The sequence below is a fragment of the Archocentrus centrarchus genome, chromosome 23, assembly GCF_007364275.1.
Source record: "Archocentrus centrarchus isolate MPI-CPG fArcCen1 chromosome 23, fArcCen1, whole genome shotgun sequence".
NCBI classification, from domain to species: Eukaryota; Metazoa; Chordata; class Actinopteri; order Cichliformes; family Cichlidae; genus Archocentrus; species Archocentrus centrarchus.
Window position 1 is genome coordinate 2,002,444 of NC_044368.1, and position 16,668 is coordinate 2,019,111.

At 41.3% G+C, this 16,668-nt stretch overlaps 2 protein-coding genes across 2 annotated transcripts in view; both read right to left on the minus strand.

Moving 5' to 3' along the window:
- ptprb (protein tyrosine phosphatase receptor type b) overlaps positions 1-1,426 on the minus strand; it is a 38,716-nt gene extending 37,290 nt beyond the window's left edge. Inside the window, exon 1 of the mRNA XM_030720073.1 lies at positions 1,018-1,426. Coding sequence (XP_030575933.1) covers positions 1,018-1,092 — 75 coding nt within the window. The 5' untranslated portion in view covers positions 1,093-1,426. The remainder of the gene's footprint in view (positions 1-1,017) is intronic.
- Positions 1,427-8,439: 7,013 nt separating this feature from the next.
- LOC115773373 (receptor-type tyrosine-protein phosphatase R) overlaps positions 8,440-16,668 on the minus strand; it is a 33,636-nt gene continuing 25,407 nt past the window's right edge. Inside the window, exons 9-16 of the mRNA XM_030720079.1 lie at positions 15,119-15,308; positions 14,513-14,597; positions 13,052-13,131; positions 11,974-12,111; positions 11,046-11,156; positions 10,808-10,965; positions 10,620-10,733; positions 8,440-9,852 (exon numbers count right to left, since the gene is read on the minus strand). Coding sequence (XP_030575939.1) covers positions 9,759-9,852; positions 10,620-10,733; positions 10,808-10,965; positions 11,046-11,156; positions 11,974-12,111; positions 13,052-13,131; positions 14,513-14,597; positions 15,119-15,308 — 970 coding nt within the window. The 3' untranslated portion in view covers positions 8,440-9,758. The remainder of the gene's footprint in view (positions 9,853-10,619; positions 10,734-10,807; positions 10,966-11,045; positions 11,157-11,973; positions 12,112-13,051; positions 13,132-14,512; positions 14,598-15,118; positions 15,309-16,668) is intronic.

Sequence of the window (16,668 nt, forward strand, 5' to 3'; positions counted from 1 at the left end):
GTGGTACGGAGCTCAAAGCAAACCGGCCACAGCAGCAAACACCTCACTTCATGTTTCCCTAATGATGACAAAGTGTGCGTGAATCTCCCAAACCTTCAGAGTGAAGCATCTCACTTAAAGTTCAACATGAAAAAAAAACCTTTTTCTTTTTTTCCAGCCCAAAGTTCAGAGGTCGTTATCTCAGGTAACATCCATCAGGTCTCTGATGACCCGTCTACGGTCTGGGTTTTATCATAGCCTCGAAATAAATATTTTTATCATTTCAAATGAAGTTTCAAACATTTTGACAGTTTTCTTGATAAAATATTTTTCATATTGATGATAAAAACAGGTGAAAGACTTTTAGAAACTGTAGATGTGACCTGATGGATGAAACACAAAGATTTGTTTGTTATGAAGACAAATCATGAAAAAACTGACTTCTCTCTAAAATCCATTGTTGGTCAGGATCCTGCATTTTTGGGAGCTCTCAGCTCAGCACCTGCAGCTTTTATTTATATCAGGTTTTTCAATAAAAATAAAAAAAACTTCACGTTCTGTTCAAACGATAAAACCGAGCCGTGTACTGATGATGTTTTTAGGACTGTGTGTGAATTTATGCTTCTTCCATTTTAAAAACATTCAGCATCTTAGAGGAAAACTTCCTCCCTCCTCTCAGAGCGTTTCATTGCTTCAGTTTGCAGTCACACCTGAACGCTTTATTAAATATGTTTCAGTTTGTGTTTTAAATTCAAGAACTGAAAGAAAACATGATATTTGTTCACGCTGCATCAGCTGCACAGTTTAAACAGCAGAATCGTGGCGGTGAGGTCGAGTGCAGCTCACAGCACGCTTTCTTTCTTTTCTTGTTTTAAAAAAAATAAAACTATGAAATATCTGATTACTAAACTTGCTAAAAATATAGATATTTTTAATGGGTTGCATTTGAGATGGACCACAACTACAGCAGCATGCTAAGTGGTCAGATTTGATTCGTCTTTGTTGATTTCATACACAGATCATGAACATCGGACTGACCTGCAGCAGCAGCAGCAGCAGCACTGAGGTGAACCGCAGGCAGCAGAAATAACTGCAAACTTTACATTTCAGCATTTTGTTCGTGTTTCAGATCTCCACACGGAGCATGCACCACCATAATCCTGAGTCTGCGGCGGGACACGTTCGTTTGGATTCACTGTTTCAGGTCAATGGTAGATTATTTCCTTGTCTTCAGCCTCTTTTGTCTTTAGCAAAGAATCCGAGTCCCAATGAAAAACTGAAGGAAAAAAATTATGAAATGTCCTTTTTAATCACAGAAAAAGAGAAACTAATTCCTTATTTGACCGAAAGCTTGATTTCTCCCAGAAAATGTGGATTTATTTATCCGTGGTCTCTGCTCTGCCTCGTGTCCATCCTCTCCTCGACCCTCTCAGAGTAAAACTCGCCTTTTCCCTCTCTGCGCTCCCTGTCTTACCAGCTGTATGTCTCTCTTCCTGCCTGTCTGTCTGTCACTCTGTAGCACTGAGGTTGGGACTCACTGGCGGACTTCCTCAATCAGGCCAACAGATCTGTGAGTCACTGCAAAGGCACGGCTACAAACCCAGCCTGGATGGAGGCTAAAAATAGGCCTGTAACTTCAATAGCAGCACACCTTGATGCACTAACAGCAGAGGTAGAAGTTAAAAATAGAAATGTGTTTGATTAAATCCCGCTGAGACTGGATCGTCGGCGGGGTTTAAAGTTTCTGTGGCTCTATATTCAGCCCTCCTCTGGTTTCTGCTGATGATCAGATTAGAGTTTAACTTACTGACGTTTCATCAGTTAAAAACTGAAGAATGTTTTAATTTCTTTTAGTTCAATCAATTAGAAAATGATGTACAGGAAACCAGAGGACCTGTGCATAAAGCCGGAGTCCCTGTAGAGACTAGAACCTGGTTGGTAGGTGTTGGACTCCGGGCTGCCCTTTGTCCACAATTATGTGCACTGGTTTTACAGCCTTTCGTGATCACATCCACGGGGTGAGAAGGTTCCCGTTAGGCGGTCTTTTTGAGGGTGGCTGCATTGCAGCAGTTTGCAGCTGAGGGCAAAGCTGCAGCGATGAGAGGTCGCACCTCCAAGTCTGAGGCCACGGTTGGACTGTCCACTCAGGGTTGATGAGGAGGTGCTGCCTGAAGTGGACGAGTTTAAGTGTCTGTGGGTCTCATTCCTGAGTGGGAGAGACCACTGCTCCTCCACATCCAAAAAACATGAAATTCAATGTCTCTTAGGTAAAATGATCCATGCATTACTACCAGCAGGCAGCCCTGAGGCAGACCCTGGACCTGCTGGATTGAAGCTCCTGGCAGGCTTGGAAACTCATCAGTGTCACCCAGGGGGGTGGGGGTGCGGTCCCCATAGTTTAATCTGTCTTTATAATGAGACGGGCAGTAATTATAGGGAAAAATATACATACAAATATACAAATAATGCTTTACTGCTGCAACCAACACGTCTGAAAAGGAGCAACTTTTAATTTGAAAGCAAAGGGTCTCTCTTCTAAGGTAGTAGTTGTAGTAAAGTAGTAATAGTACTAAATAGTACTAATTGTACTAAAGTAGTAGTAGTAGTAGCTGAGTGAATACACACTTTCCCCCCGTGAGGACCCTGAGGGGGTCACGACCTCTCTCAGTGTGACTGAAGCCTGCAGTATTTAACACAGACACAGAAACACACCAACTAACCAATCAAAACACTGGATTCCAACTGACCGAGAAACAGAAAAGTGAGCGCTGTAATTATCCACGATACAAAGACAGATCAGTCGATCTCTACTCACACCCTCTAAAGATCACATCTGAGCCAGAAAAGGTCAGAGGTCATGTCTCTATGAAGCAGCGTTACAAGTTAAAGGCCAAACTCCTTTTGTTTCAGTTGGTTTGAGCCACATTTAGTCATCCACACCTCTTTCCTTCCTTCCTGCTCCCCTCCTCTCAATCTCTCTCTCTCTCTCACACACACACACACACACACACACACACACACACACACACACACATAGTTTCTAGGAACAAAAGTTTCCAACACGCGCGTTGGAATAACTGATCATCAGACCCTCGGTTTCTGGTCTCTGGTAGACGTTCCCGCTCGCAAACACGTTCCTGTGGATTTAAAGCTGCTCCCGCCTGTTCTGCCTGTATTTGCTCTGTAAGCTCTTTAAATGTGAACGGGTCACATTTTCACGCCATCACTGCTTCCCTGCAGTCTCTGCTCAACGGGGACGTTTAGATGCTTTTGTAATAGCACATTTCTTCACATACCTTAAAAAGATCTGCACATACAAAAACATGCTGCTTAGTTTTACACAGGGAGACGCCTCGCTCTCAGGTCTCCATTTAAAAAATCATGTAACTGCTGCATATCGATGTTGGTGTCAAATTTAATCTTAATAAATTAGTTCTCAACTCTGCCAGGATCCATACATATCACATTAATGATACTTCTAAATACTTTTGTTCCATTTATGTTTTTACTCACAGTATTTGTTACTTCAAGTTCTTTCTGATTTTTTCACAATTACCATATAATATTATTATTATCATATTAGGTTGATAATATAAATTTCCATTTGGTGTACCAGACTGATTATTATACATGTACCAAACTGTTTGTTTAGAAATTTAGATGTAATGAGATCATTTGAACACAGCAAAGGTTCCAGTCTTCCTGCTGCAGAAAGTTTTGCAAAGTGTAAGAAATCAGTGAAGTTGCTGAAGTCTTTTTCAAGAAAATGCACCAGACAGGAGTTCAAAAATAACTAAATAAATAATTATGTTTATTCCTGACTATATGGATATAAAGCTACAGCTGTTTTTTGCTGTAAAACACTTAACTGAGATGTTCAGGAAAACAATCTTTGCACTGAAAACTGTTTCCTTTAGAATGTCTGAAAATGGGGGGAGTATGCATAAAAATGGCAATTAATGCAATAATTTAGTTCAGTCCTGCACTTCAGTCACATCCTGAATGAATTTAAAAAAAATTGCATCACTGTCCCAATATTTATGCATCCAACTGTCTCTGCTGTTAAACCTTCAGCACTGACAGAAAACTTCCATCAGCTGAAGTTAACCCGCGTCTGTAAACTAAACCTGTTGAAGTCTTTGCTGCGGTGATTTATTCTCCTAGTGTACGACATACACTTGAAACATCTTGGATATTTTGTGGCACAACATAAATTTAAGTCATCTCTGAGCATATATGCTGCCATCTTGGTTCTGGCTTCATTCAGTTCTGGATTTAGATGGATTGTAAATATAAACCTGGAAACAGAAAAGCAAGCAGGAATCCATGTTTTTCATGTCCAGTGTTTTTAATGTTCAGGTTACAGGTAACATTATAGATATATATGTAGATAGAGTAGATAACAAGGTTACAGCACTACTCAGTGGCTAATGTTCTGGACTATTACAACATTCAAGTTGGTTAGTAATACATTAAAAAGCCATGTTTCATAAGTATAATAGTTAGACCGTACGTACACTAATCAGCATCAAGTGTACTCTGACTGATCTGTAATGCCCACACAAAAACATTTAAAGGGACCCTAATATTCTTATTTTTTACTTTACAAATAAAATTGATCTTGCAGTTAATGCATGTGAATGGCTTGTAGCAGAATTGGCAAAACTCAATAAAGCAGTATTTTAATATATTTATTCACTTAAAGAAGTCAATGCCACTTAAATCAGTTTGAACTGAAAACTGAATTAAAACAGCTTTGAAGCACTGCGCTGGAAGCTTTTCAGTAGCTTAATGAGCAATTTTAGCTAATGTTAGTAAAAACGTAACATTTTTAATAACATACACTAAATCAGCCCATAACAATGATATCAGCTTTGACTGAGGTTAGTGAAAGAACAAAGACTTTCAATGAGCTGAAATGGATTTTACACAAGCTGAAATCAACATTTGTACTTGAGCTAAAACGAGTTCATATTCTGACTAATGTTGCTAAAGTTAGCCTCTGACATCACAGGACTGTGCAGATAATTAGCCAGGTTAGGAACATTATACTTGGTATTTCTATACATTTTAAACTTTTTGGCTAAACTGGTTCAATTTAGTTCAGCTCAGTTATTCAGTACATGAGCGAAACGCAGCTTTTCAGGTCCCAACATTTATCTAAGTTGGTTTATCTCAAGTTTAAAATGTCATAAAGTGCAACAGCATGCTAAACTGTACAAGACGGCAAAAGCCAACTTCAGTCACTGGAAGTTTTCATTTTGTTTAATCATTTCTGTTGTTACTTATCTGGAAAGTGTGAGAACATGTTGATGACTTTAAACTTTTCTTTGACTTTTTTAATGCGTTATATCATTAGCCTAATAGCATAATTGCCTAAGTCATATTTTGGCATATTTTGAGATACCTACTCTGCTAACAGTGTAGATTCATTTAGATAGATATCTCAATTTTGGCCAAAATATGACTTAGGAAATTATGCTATTAGGCTAACGATATAGAACTATGCTGAATGGTATGATTTTTTAATTGGCAAATTTCACTCTGACTAAAGAAATTTACACTTAAAGCTTGAAACACTTACCAATCAACTGAAAGTTGAACATCTTCTTAAAGGCTAAAGCTCAGTAGCAGTAACCACCAAGCTGCAAATTTCATAAATGAAATGAACTTAAGTATGAAGTTTGATAACTCTTTAAACATTTAGGGTCCCTTTAAGCTCCATCAACAGTCAACAACAATACAAGTACAGGACATGAACCACATCCTACTGTACATACACAATACTACGTCAGAGGCAGTGTGTGTTGTTGTACCCGCTGCTGTAGAGGGCATGGAGGCTGGGCTAACCTCACTTTCACTTCAGTCAGTTCAAACAGAGAAAACTGTATCACCACTGAAAAATCCGGATTCGTCATCCAGTTCCTGAATTTGCTGAAGTGAATAGTGGGCTGATGATGGTCCCAGGAGGCACGTTGGACGTGCAGACAAAGAAAGTCCCATGATTTTATCATAAGTAAAGAAGTAAATAAAAATATATCGGTACATAGAAAAAGTCTTCAAAGTTCCTCTCGTTTACTGTCCATTAACGGTCTGATCCCAGTGCTCCCAGTTATAGCAGCAAGGTTTCTGTTTGTGATGTGCGGTTTGAAAAGGTAACTGCCCATGTTAGGTTTAATAGCACTTTAACATGTACTGTACACAGTTTCCCATTCACACAGAGAAAGGATTACACGATAATGTCAATGTTCTTCATTACTTCCTGTTGAAACCTCTGACCGAGGAACTTAACGACACCTCAGGATTTTCTTTTGGTTCAGAATATGTAGTTACTGTATTGGTTGTTTAAAAAACTGATTTAATGACAAACTAAAGAGCCAGTACTTGTAATTTATTCTCTTTAGTTGTCATTTTTTTGGGAAATTTAGAAATTACTGCTCCACCATTAATATTGATAAACAGAACTAAGATTTGAGGTTGTGTGCACCTGTTCTTCAAGCATGAATTTTCTGTCTCCAGCAGACCAAAAACGTATTTTTAATTCAAGCTGAACATTTAGAGATAATGAGATGTGTAGCATAAACAGCTACAGTCGACACATGGCTAATAGCTGCTAAAGACATCGAAAACATGTAAAAACTGTATAAAAATAAAGTTATTATTACTTTGATACACCAAAATAACACTCACTAGATAACATAATTTACAACAGCACATCGATCTGATGACTGCACCATTTTGACTAATTTTTTCACATTTTTGGTATAAAGCAATAAATCACACAACAGGGAAGCCACAAGACTAACTATATGGAGTGTAAACTCTGAGACCACGCAACACTAATGTTGTATTTGTGGTGTCAGGAGTGGTTTGTGTTTTTTGACCCTGTTCTAGAAAGTCATACTTCAACTAAAATGGCAACATTGAGCTTAGAGAGGACTTACTCTGCTTTGCTACCTCCTTTGTTACAGGCATATACAAAATACTGCCAAAAGTATTCACTCATCTGCCTTCACAAACATATGAATTTGAGTAACATCCAATCTTAATCCAGAGGGTTTAATATGATGTGGGCCCACTCTTTGCAGCTATAACAGCTTCAACTCTTCTGGGAAGTCTTTCCACAGGTTTAGGAGTGTTTATGGGAATTTCTGACCATTCTTCCAGAAGCACATCTGTGAAGTCAGACGCTGATGTTGGAGAGAAGGCCTGGCTCACAGTCTCCGCTCTAATCCATCCCAAAGGTGTTCTATCAGGCTGAGGTCAGGACTCTGTGCAGGCCAGTCAAGTTCTTCCACACCAAACTGGCTCATCCATGTCTTTATGGAGCTGCTTTGTGCACTGGTGTGCAGTCATGTTGGAACAGAAAGGGGCCATCCCCAAACTGTTCCCACACAGTTGGGAGCATCAGATTGTCCCAAAAAGGGAGTTTTTTTCTTCCCGCCATCGCCAAGTGCTGCTCACAGGGGGTCGTTTTGACTGTTGGGTTTTCTGTGTAATTATTGTAGGGTCTTTACCTACAATATAAAGCTCCTTGAGGGGACTGCTTGTTGTGATTTGGCGCTATATAAATAAAATTGATTGAACTCCTGAAAAACACCCCCACACCATAACCCCCCCTCCACCAAACTTTACACTGGGCACAATGCAGTCAGACAGGTACTGTTCCCCTGGCAACCACCAAACCCAGACTCCTCCATCGGATTGGCAGATGGAGAAGTGTGATTCATCCCTCCAGAGAACACGTCTCCACTGCTCTAGAGTCCAGTGGCGGCGTGCTTTACACCACTGCATCCGACGCTTTGCATTGAGCTTGGTGATGTAAGGCTTGGATGCAGCTGCCATGGAAACCCATTCATGAAGCTCTCACTGTCCTTGAGCTGATCTGAAGGTCACATGAAGGTTGGAGGTCTGTAGTGACTGACTCTGCAGAAAGTTGGTGACCTCTGTGCACTATGACCCTCAGCATCCTCTGACCCCACTCTGTGATTTTACGTGGTCTACCACTTCATGGCTGAGTTGCTGTCGTTCCCAAGTGAGGAAATTTCAGGACTGGACCTTTTGCACAGGTATCATCCTATCACGGTACCATGCTGGAGTTCACTGAGCTCCTGAGAGCGACCCATTCTTTCACTAATGTTTGTAGAAGCAGCCTGCATGCCTAGGTGCTTGGTTTATACACCTGTGGAAGTGGAAGTGACTGGAACACCTGAATTGAATGATTCGGATGGGGAGTGAGTACTTTGGCAATATAGTGTTCATTCATTTTAACTGTGAATCATGCAAAGCTATCCTAGTCCGAAAATTAAAATACAGAGCTGGAAGTAGCAATAATAGGTCCCCTTTAAGCAGGGTGCAATTTGCTGTGGGGTGGGGTGGGGGGGGCTTCCCTGTCTCTGCTAAAATCTTCAGTGGGGTCTTCACTAATTACACCCTGTGTTTAAGTGTAGATTAAATGTATGAATTTAACAATTAACCACACTACTTGTGAGACACCTTGTGAGTCACCATTTTCCATTTCCCTATGTATTTGTTTTTTGTATTAGTCATTGGTATTTCTAAGGGTATTAGCTAGGTGATTAAGAAAAATAATTATTTCTTCAGCATCGAAAAATTACAGCTATCACATTACTAAGACTTGGCATTGCTGCCAAAGCTTCTCTGGAGCTGTACTTGATGAATAGTACATAAATAATTGTTGCCAGTATTATACAAGCTTGGCTTAGCAGTAAAATGCTAGATTTAATTGTTTTAACAAAAATATTGCATTAGCATAATGCACTAGTTAGAGCTAACTGGTTAGTATATATTTATTAACATTAAAGCAATAAAACTATTGGAACTAGAATCTGCCACTAATTGTTTTGCTTTACTACAAGAACTATAGCTTTGCAGGAAATTAGCATTAATATGGTTTGCTAGCTTTTAGCATGTGGCTTGAAGTAGCACCATTTGGGACCTTAGCACTAGCTGGGAAAATTGCAGAAATAAAAATGAAGTGTTGCTTTTATAATAGGCAACTATTGATCAGTTTGTTAGTTGTCTATCCATTAGCTTACCTATCTAACAATGCCAGGTGTTGATGTATCAGAAATTAGCATTAGCCCTATTTGATGTCAATTTCACGTGTTTTTTTTGGCATCTCTGAGAAGTTTAACGCGCAACAGTCGAGACATCATTGAGACTGTGAAAAGAAAACCCAGTGCTAATTAACAGAGTAGGAAATACGCGGTGACTGAATTACAGAGTAATAAGTGGCATGCTGAGGTCACAAACAGGGCTGTAAGTGTTGGGTCAACAGTGCTGTAATAGTTGAACCATGGTGCAGCCAGCTAACAGTCGTTTTTCAGTAGCCATTTTTTTTATAAAAACACCACATTACCAAAAAATTAAAATTCTATAAGACACAGAAACACATTAGTGTTACTGAACAATGTACCATCAATTTCAGTAACTCGAACAGTTTTTAAACGACGTTATGAGACAGTCTGGTTAGTTAAAACACGCCCCAACAGTCAGTTGGTTAAGAGAAGTGACGTGGACGGGTCCACAGAGTTCGATGAAAAAGAAAAAACAAAGATGAATACATTCCATTTTTCCTTTAGCAGATTCTTCCCAAAACTGTCCTGTTTGATTGTCCATGTTTTCCATCAAATTCAAAGACTTCCTCCAGAATTTCCTCGACTCAGAATTGCCAAACCTCAGTTCATACCTGCAGAGGACTTGCTGATTTAGCACACTTCCAGGTTAAACCTGCACCCTCGTAAGGTGGCAAATCCTCACTGGTCGGTTTCTGCAGATAGGCGGGCCTCATATAGGCTCAAGGCATGATGGACAAACTCATACTGCTCAACTGTTTGGATCATCCCTCCTCTGCATGAGGAAAGAGAGAGAGTGATGCTAATCAGCACACAGTAGGGACAACTTTCAAGTGCTGCCAATAAACCATGTTTCAAAAGTACAGATATACTCAAATTTAGGATTTATGCATCTTATATAACTTAACAGGGTGCTGATATATTAAAATTTTCCAAAACAACTGATAAACTCAATAAAACAAAGTCAGTAGGCAATATGTATAATGTATATAAATTAAAAGAAAATTATCACAGAGGTCAAAAACGGCTGGACAGAAACAGATCATGTACACAAATGGAAATAAAACAACCAGAACGAGGGAAAAAATGACCAAGAAATCAAAAGATAACCACAAAGAGGCCTAAAATGGAAACATATGGAAACAAATAGACAACCAAAATGACCAAAACGGGTAAAAACTGACACACAAAATACCTATAAAGAGACCTAACATGATCGCGAACTAAAATGAAAATGACCACAAAGAGGTCAAAAACTACCACAAAAATAGTCTGAAACAACTGCAAGGATGTCAATAATGACCACAAAGAGAAACCAACTTACCACAGAAAGACATCTACAGTGTTTCTGCTACAACCATGTTTCCCAGTCACTGATGGTGCTTTCTACAGGAGGCTGTTTGAACTTAAATTTGGGCCTTTCAACACCAATAAATTGTTTTAACCACGGAAGTGAAATCCCTGTTTTTTTAAGATTTTAAGGACCTGCAGGTAACCTGTAAAAACCACATCAGCGTAAGTGCAGCAGTATAGGTGCGTTACCTGTCGGCTCGGAGCTGGCAGGTGATGCTCAGGACATCCACCACTCCCTCCAGCTGCAGCTGCCGGCAGCCTAACGTCGTAGCGATGAAGCATCCTGTCCGGCCAATCCCAGCGCTGCGAGCAAACGAGTGGTGAGTTATTTCAGAATTATTTATTAGTGACAGAAGTGTCGTGGAGTCCGTCGGTACCTGCAGTGGACTATGATGGGTCCCACAGCGGCAGCAGTCCGTCTGTCCGCCTCAACATCGGCCATCAGCTGCAGCAGCGGCAGCGCTGAGTCCGGGGTTTTGTGGTCCGGCCACGATGTGTACCAGTAATGCTGCAGTGTACGGGTTTGATTCCCACACTGCACACATGAAAACATGCATGATGTATTCATACTGAGCCTTAACTTTAAATGACTGTCCTCCTCTGTGCAGTGCGTACCTTGAGTGTGAGGCTGCGAGTGGTGTAGTGTTCACACTCTCGGATGCTGTTCACCAACACTTCAACCTTCCCGTAGATCCCTCTCTTCTCTGGCCAGTACAGAACACACTTCTACAGAGGCACACGGAAAGATGGGGTGGAAAAGTCAAAGGATCACACTGTTGCAGGATCTGCTCATTAACTACAGTTCATCTGCATTATATTTTTCACTCCTGCACGTTCCAGATCGCTCCATCAGTTGTTTCACTTACATATATTATTTTGAAAATTACAGTTCATGCGGTTTTTGTTGCCTGACATTATGTTACCATTATATTATTATATATTATATACCCAATTTCGTTATATTATGATGGAATGTCGTTATATAATTTGTTGTATAATGATTAATTTCGTTGTATGTATAATGACAATAAAGTTCTATTCTATTCTATATTACAAGAGGTTTGGTTGGGCTACATGTGAAACTTTCCCAACAGGCCAGGATCATTCCAACAACTGCTGGATATGGCAAAGGAGACCACACTGGTGCTTTGTTCTACACTATACAAGCCTAAAAGTGCATTAATAACATTCATCAGAAACTCAGTGGGACTGTGGAAAGGAACGCTGGAGGCCACAAGTCACCATCAAGTGCAGAATAGACCAAGGTGATGAACTGTCCCCACTGGTGTGCTGCAGAGGCCTCAGCCCCCTAAGAGCAGATACGTCACCTGACCTAAATCCAATCAAACACCTCTGGGACATCCTTGAGAATTCCAGGGACCTCTCAAAGGTTGGGTTTAATTTTATTTTCCATTTGCATGCTTCCTTAAGCCCAGATGTTCCAGCGTCACTATATCTTGATGCTAAGACTTACATTAGCATCGAGATCCCCCTCTTTCTTTCATAACCATATCTCTGCTTTTTAAACTCGCAGCACTCTTACCTCGTTCTTCTCCTTCAGTTTGGTTATCATGACGATAACTGGCGACTCCTCTTGCCAGGCCATCTGCCAGAAGTCATTCACCGTGTTCACCATGGGACCCTGAGTGGCAATGTATGACTTGTCATCCCCTAAGTAACCCTGCAAAAGGAGCCAATCACACAACAGGGTCAGCAGGTTGGTACCAACACTGTCGACTGGAGCCCTGGAAGACTTCTCGAGGTGAGACAGTCTGTCAGCAGCATTTTACACAAAACAGCAGACAAACTGTGGCAGGCTGGATTTTATGAAACTGGAAAGAACCCATTAAATGTTGGAATGCACTCTTAAAACCTTAATAATCAGTCTATTAATCTACATTTGTAGCATTTTGACACAAATAAAAACAGCATGAAAGTAATAGTAGAAAGTTTTAAATAAAGAACCTGACAGATGTCATTAATTTTGAATCAGTTGTTCAGCTGATTCATTCGCTCATATTCACCAATCACAGCAGGCTAAATGATTTATAGCTGTATGTGAACATGTTTAACAGGGGTTCAGTGCTCTCCTGCTGATACAGCCTTCAAAGCTGGATCGTAGATCAGATCTGTCCAAAAAAAGGCACCATTTTTCATATTTATCACGCTGTCATTTTCATGTACTTATTCTGGACAAATTTTCACAGTGTGGGTACTACTGTGGGGTACAGGAGAACAAAGAAATGAAACAGCCTCGGCTGTCTCACTGGTCTAAACTGTTTCAGTGGCATTTCCTCACAGGAAGACCGTCCATTGTTTGGGAGTCTGAGAGCGACATTACAGACTTCTACAGGCAAATACTTTCACTGTGCAGGTCGAGGAGGAAGCCAGAATAAGACAGAAAAGCCTGTTTACATTCCAGATGAGTGATACTGACAGCCTTTTTTCAGGTTTAGAGAAGATTTAACAAAACAAATGTCATCATTAACGGGAGTAAAGGTCTGAGTGCCACAGCGTCTTACATAATAAACAGACCTGCAGAGACAGCTATTACAAAACCAAGACATACAACACAAACCAGGTGAAAAAACACAGTTTGTCTGGTGACTGCCATTACCCACCCGTATGTAGTTAGCATTGATGTAGGTGCTCAGCAGGTCGTTGGAGCTCTTTGACTTTAAGATCACTCTGGAATGAGGGTCTAGGAAACATACCAAGGAGAGGAGATGAGGACAGAAGGAAGGATACAAGTTAGAAACTTAAGGAGTGTAAGTTACATTTATAAAGTTAGAGGCTCCGGAGCATTTTCTGTTCAACACAACTTAGTTTTGAGCCTAAATTATGCTCCTACGTATCATTTTTTTAACCCTTTAGATTCTTTATCGACTTCTTTTTCAGACTATTTTGGACTGACATGACTCGTTTTGTAACCTTTTAGAGTCTATAGTATAATGGCCCCTTGAGACTGGCTCAAGAGCCAAGCTCAGTTAAGTATATTTTATTTTAAGCCTGTTTTCTAGTCAATAGTAGCACTCCCACGTAACATCAAAGAATATGGAAACATCTTGTTAACTTTAGCTGGAAAACCATCCATCCGTTTTCTTCCACTTATGCAGGGCGGGGTCGTGGGTCAGCAGCCTAAGCAGAGAAACCCAGACCTCCTTCTCCCTAGCCACCTCCTCCAGCTCATCCAGGGGACACTGAGGCGTTCCCAGGCCAGCTGAGAGATATAATCTCTCCAGCATGTCCTGGCTCTACCCCAGGGCCTCCTCCTGGTAGGACATGTGCGTAACACCTCACCCAAGAGGCGTCCAGGAGGCATCCTAATCAGATGCCTGAACCACCTCAACCGCCTCCTTTCGATGTGGAGGAGCAGCAGCTCTACTCTGAGCTCCTTCCGAATGCCTGCACTCCTCACCCTCTCTCTAAGGCAGAGGCCAGCCACTCCTTGAAAAAAGATGACCACAAAAATAAAATGCCAAACCTGAGGCTTCAATATAATCCTAAAAAACAAAATAAAATCCATACATGATCACAGTGGTTAGATCTACCTACAAGATCTAGAGTTGGTAGAGCTGGTGTCTGTTTTATGCTTTGTTCAAACATGCTTGAAGTCGAACTCAGGCCCTCGTACACACTCACTCAGACTCGCCTCAGTCCTGTGTAACACAGTTAAAGACAACACCGAATCTGGAACAGAGGAAAGGCTTTGATTGACAGCATCTTTAGGTGTGCATTCCTTTCTCTTGATTGGTCGGAAGGAAGGAACAGTGCTGTATTGATAACCCCGCCCTCCTCCCAAAGCACGGCTGCATAAACCAACAACTATCATTGTGTGCATGTTACATAATGTCTTCATCAGGATAAGTGCCTGTGAGAACAAACTGTGCTCAGAGGAAAATGTATTGTTCTGTCTGTTCGTGGGGAAGAGGGAGGTGCGATAATAGCTGTCCTCGCAGTTGTTGGCCTTTGACACTAAGCCCCTCCTACATAATAAAACAACTTCCTGGTTCAACAGGAAATCAGAGACGAGGATTGTTTTGGAAGTGTTTCTGCTCCATAGCAACTCTGAAAGTACTCACTGGGCAATATGGTCTTATATCTGTTCTTGGTCCCGTGATTTGGAATATCCAGCTCCTTGGGATCAATGAAATTCATTGGGATTTCCTGAAATTTAGGGGAAGACAGGATTCGGTTTTATGGCACATTTCATACCCAGGTTAAAACACAAAATACTTTGCATCAGTATTGTTTCACCTGCAGAAGGATCTAATAGTCTACAGCAGGGGTCTCAAACTCCAGGCCTCGAGGGCCGGTGTCCTGCAGCTTTTAGATGTGTCCCTGATCCAACACACCTGAATCAAATGGCTGAATTACCTCCTCAGTATGCAGTCAAGTTCTCCAGAGTCCTGCTAATGACTTCTATATTAGACTCAGGTGTGTTGAAGCAGAGACGCATCTAAAACCTGCAGGACACCGGCCCTCGAGGCCTGGAGTTTGAGACCCCTGGTCTACAGTGTGCCGGTTACAGGAGCCTCTGAGGCCATCCCAGTTATTAACCTGAGCGCATTATGAAAGACTGCATCACCAGGTCTGAGAGCAGAGGCATGAAAATGTAATTCAGCCCTTTAACATTTCATGCCAACAAATGTAGTGCTTGGTGAGAAAGCTTTGACATTCTTACTCACGGCGAACTCGGCGTGCAGCTTGTGCGTGTTGTTGATGATGTCGCGCAGCTGCTGTCGAGTGAGCGGCCGGCCGGCCGACAGCAGGTACTCCCGAGCCGCCGCCTCTCTGGGGGTTACCACAGCGACATTAAGGGGCTCCACAGTGCCGAGAGCAGACATGTCCAACACCAGAGAGACGTTAGAGCCCCGTCTGCAGAGGAAGGATGGGAGGGAGGAGACAAAGGCAGCTTTCACTAAAACTGGAAAGGCTGAACAAGCGAACGAGTTCCCTTCCTTCCTCCATTTTTATTGTACTTCGCTGGTTTGTGGGTTGAGATTTATAGCAACATGTTCTGCTGTAGTTTAAATTTCCTAAAAACGAATCTAACCAGCAGGTTTTATAGCAGGGCTGTAGTTTCAGGTTGGCCTGATCCTGGGTCAGTGTGGGCCTTTGGTCTGCTGCCAGTGACTGGGTTTCCTTATTTTACTGCCATTTCTGATCATTTGATTAAAAAAAGCCTTTTCCTTCAGTATATGTAACCCCAGTAAACAAAACATTTAATGAAAACATTTATTTATTTTACAACATTAGTGATTTCACAAATTCAACAAACACACTTCCAGAATGAACCATTTTTTGGCAGCTGGAAAAATGGAGGCTGCTGACAAACCAGCCAACACTGTAGAGAGGTCATCTGTGTGGTTATTTCCTTAATGACTCAAAGCACAGAAACTTTGCAACTAGCAGCTCAATAACCAACATGGAAAACTGCTCCCACTGCAGTCCTGTTTGCTTCACTCTGAAACTCAAACTCACTCCTTTTATATCGTTTCAAACCTGAAATACTAATTAAAATATTTTGTTTTCTTGTCAGTGGAGCTTAAATATCTGCATACAGTGGATTAAATTACATGACTCCAAACAATCTAGATTTATCCATGTATGGGAAAAAAAATAATGATTCAATTTAATTAATAGCTAACCCTGAACCCTGAACCCTAACCCTAACCCTAGCCAGCAGACGTTAGCTTGCTTGCATGCAGTTACGTGCTGTGAATTCTCCATCAGACCAGGACTCCACAGTCCACTCACACCTACAGTGATGAGGATGTGCACGTCTCTGGACCAAGGAGGGGGCCTTAGAGTCTTCCACCATCTTACAGTGCTGTGGCTGAATGACTGTGACATTTGCATTTTAATGATCATGAAGTGGAGCTCGAGGCTCATTGTAGCTTCAGATGTTTGGTGATGTAGTGTTTGTAAGGTTGGGGAAATCTGTAGCCAGCTGAGACTGATATAGCCCCCCCCACTGAAAATGTGGCGTCCAGATGAACAGAAGCATCCGGAGAGTTTAGATGAACATCCAGACGAGAGCTCGGAGTACGATTACAAAGACAAGCGACTGGAGAGACTCGCGTGTTACTCTGAATGTTGAGCAGGCAGCAGGAAGGCCTCTGTAACAGAGTTTGTGCTTTTTTATTACTAGTTACATACTGTGTGTGCTTTAGTTGTAGCACACACTCAAACATGTAACGCTGCCATCCTGTCCATGGCGGACACATTTGCCTAA